Consider the following 2,437-nt stretch of genomic DNA (forward strand, 5'->3'; position numbering starts at 1 on the left):
CTATAGTTGACGATAAGCATTGTGAAATTGCCACATGTGTTCAATCAAGTCCTCTTTCAATTGTCTATGTTGCTGCCTATTTTGAAGTTGGGCATTTCTTTGGAGAAATTGATGGTATGGTGCAAAATCTTCTTCTCCCAGCTGAGGTTGTGATAAGCCATTTTCGACATCATCATACTCTAAGCCTTGAGCAAAATTTTCTGCATAAGTGTCTCTTTCATCCTCAACAATCATATTATGTAATATAATACAAGCTCTCATTATGTTGGCAAGCTTCTTCTTTTCCCAAAAGCGAGCTAGACCACGTATAATTGCAAAGCGTGCTTGCAACACTCCGAATGCTCGCTCCACAACTTTTCTTTGCCCTTCTTGGTATTGTGCAAATAACTTGCATTTCTCTCCTTGTGGCTTTGAGATTGATTTGACAAATGTGGCCCATTCAGGATAAATATCATCTACTAAATAGTATCCCATGGTATAATTATTACCATTAATAGTATAATTTACCTCTGGAGCACAGTCATTTAGAATATCATCGAACACTGGAGAACGATCTAACACATTGATATCGTTATTTGAACCAGAAACTCCAAAGAATGCATGCCATATCCAAAGGTCTGAAGATGCTACAACCTCAAGTACTATGGTTGCAACCCCACGATAACCACTCATGTACATATCTTTCCACGTCTTTGGACAATTTTTCCATTGCCAATGCATGCAGTCAATGCTACCCAACATGCCAGGAAAGTCACGACCCTCTGCCATTTGTAGCAGGCGTCGTACATCATTTGGATTTGGTTTTCGCAAGTATTCATCCTCGAACACCGAAATGACACCTTCAACAAATTTTTCCAAGCATTCGATTGTAGTGCTCTCGCCTATGCACACATAATCATCAACAGCATCAGCTGCTACGCCATATGCTAACATCCGTATCACAGCGGTACATTTTTGGAGTTGTGACAAGCCTTTTCTTCCATTTGCATCAACCCTCTGTTGGAAATACGGATAGACGTTTGAGAGAGCGTCTACTATCCGAAGGAACACATGTCTTCTCATTCGAAATCTCCGTCAGAAAATGTCAGCATTATACACCGGTTCATCTGCAAAGTAATCTTGGAAAAGGCGATCATGTCCTGCTTCTCGATCTCTGTTAATCCATCTACGAGGAGTTGGGATAGAGCTTCTATCGATATCTTCTTCTTTTGAATCTTCGAGTAAACACTCATCGATCCAATTATCTATGATTGTGTTATCTTGCCGTCTTCTTTTGCCATATAAAGCCTCATTAAATATATCATCAAAATTTCTAGCCATATCTAGAAATGTAATTTTTAGTTCTCTTTCGAGGTGAGAAACAATAGTTGAAGTGGAGTTGCAGAGTCATTGATAGTTGATATTTATAAGTGTGTCTGCAATAAGTACCTACTCCTCAACGGCTAGTTTTACAACGGCTACTTAATGGCTAGTTTTGCAACGGCTACTTAACGGCTACTTTTGCAACGGTTACTTTCATGAACAATAATGGCACAATAATATTGACTAATTTAAAAAATTACATCAGAAATAAATAAAATAAACTACATCACATACCAGTAATACGCAATAAAAATAAGAACATACTACATAACTCTACGAATACAAGGAACCATTAAGTAAACCACTTGGCGATTATTTTCTCACATGCAATCTCATGAAGAGCTCGTCGTTTTTCACTCATTGTAGACGTGTCAGCATTAAGTATTTGCATATCCATTTTCCTTTCCCTTTCCTTGGCCATCCTTTCCATTTCCCTTTCTTTTGCATTTATCTCCATTTCTTTAATATACCTATGAGCTTGTAATTCTTGTTCTTTCATTGCCGCTTGAATTTGTAACTCCTTCTCTTTGATTGCCATAATCTTTGCTCTATGTTCCCTCTCCTCTTCTCTTTCTTTTTCTCTATCCATTAGTTCCTTTTCTCTAACATTCTTAATATCTTCCATGAGAGATAACTTTTTAACCACCGATGATTTCTTTTCGCTAAAATCTTCAGACATTTGTGCTTTTCCCTTACCTTTTCGCTTGCTCTTATTTGATCCTTGTGGGCGAACGGAAGAGTCCACACCGAGTTCGTCAGCCAACGGTGTTTCTGGGTTTGATGAGGATGAGTATGCTCCAGTTACACTAACCTTGGTTCTCTTTGAGCCACCATTCTATGTAGGTAGTTGACTTCTCCATTTTTTCTCCAACCGAAGCATGTTCCAATGCCTCTCAAAAGTGAATTTTTTACCATAATTTGTGGAATAAAGGTTATAGGCAAACTCCTTTATATCATCAGCGTTCGAACCACTTCTTATGTTTCGACTAGCTTGATCGTAGCAACCAGCAAATTGTGCAACAGTCTTGTTGATCTTATACCATCGTTTCTTATATGCAACTACCTCCCTTGTCAT

General features: G+C 38.3%; 1 protein-coding gene and 1 pseudogene across 1 annotated transcript; both read right to left on the reverse strand.

The window, feature by feature from the left end:
* Nucleotides 1-1,320, reverse strand: LOC107635813 (annotated as a pseudogene).
* Nucleotides 1,655-2,437, reverse strand: LOC107635812 (glutathione S-transferase T2-like). The gene is made up of 2 exons (XM_016339376.1): nucleotides 2,275-2,437; nucleotides 1,655-2,133 (listed from the first exon to the last, which is right to left on the reverse strand). The coding sequence occupies exons 1-2, from the start codon at nucleotides 2,435-2,437 to the stop codon at nucleotides 1,655-1,657; spliced, it is 642 nt and encodes a 213-aa protein (XP_016194862.1).

This window comes from Arachis ipaensis, chromosome B04 (assembly GCF_000816755.2).
Source record: "Arachis ipaensis cultivar K30076 chromosome B04, Araip1.1, whole genome shotgun sequence".
NCBI lineage: Eukaryota > Viridiplantae > Streptophyta > Magnoliopsida > Fabales > Fabaceae > Arachis > Arachis ipaensis.

What these genes read in the sequence shown, in the direction of transcription:
- LOC107635812 (XM_016339376.1), bottom strand. Translation starts at nt 2,437, where the DNA reads ATGACAAGGGAGGTAGTTGCATATAAGAAACGATGGTATAAGATCAAC. An exon ending in CCTTTATTCCACAAATTATG is followed by an intron (nt 2,134 to 2,274) that starts GTAAAAAATTCA and finishes CATCAAACCCAG; the next exon opens with AAACACCGTTGGCTGACGAA.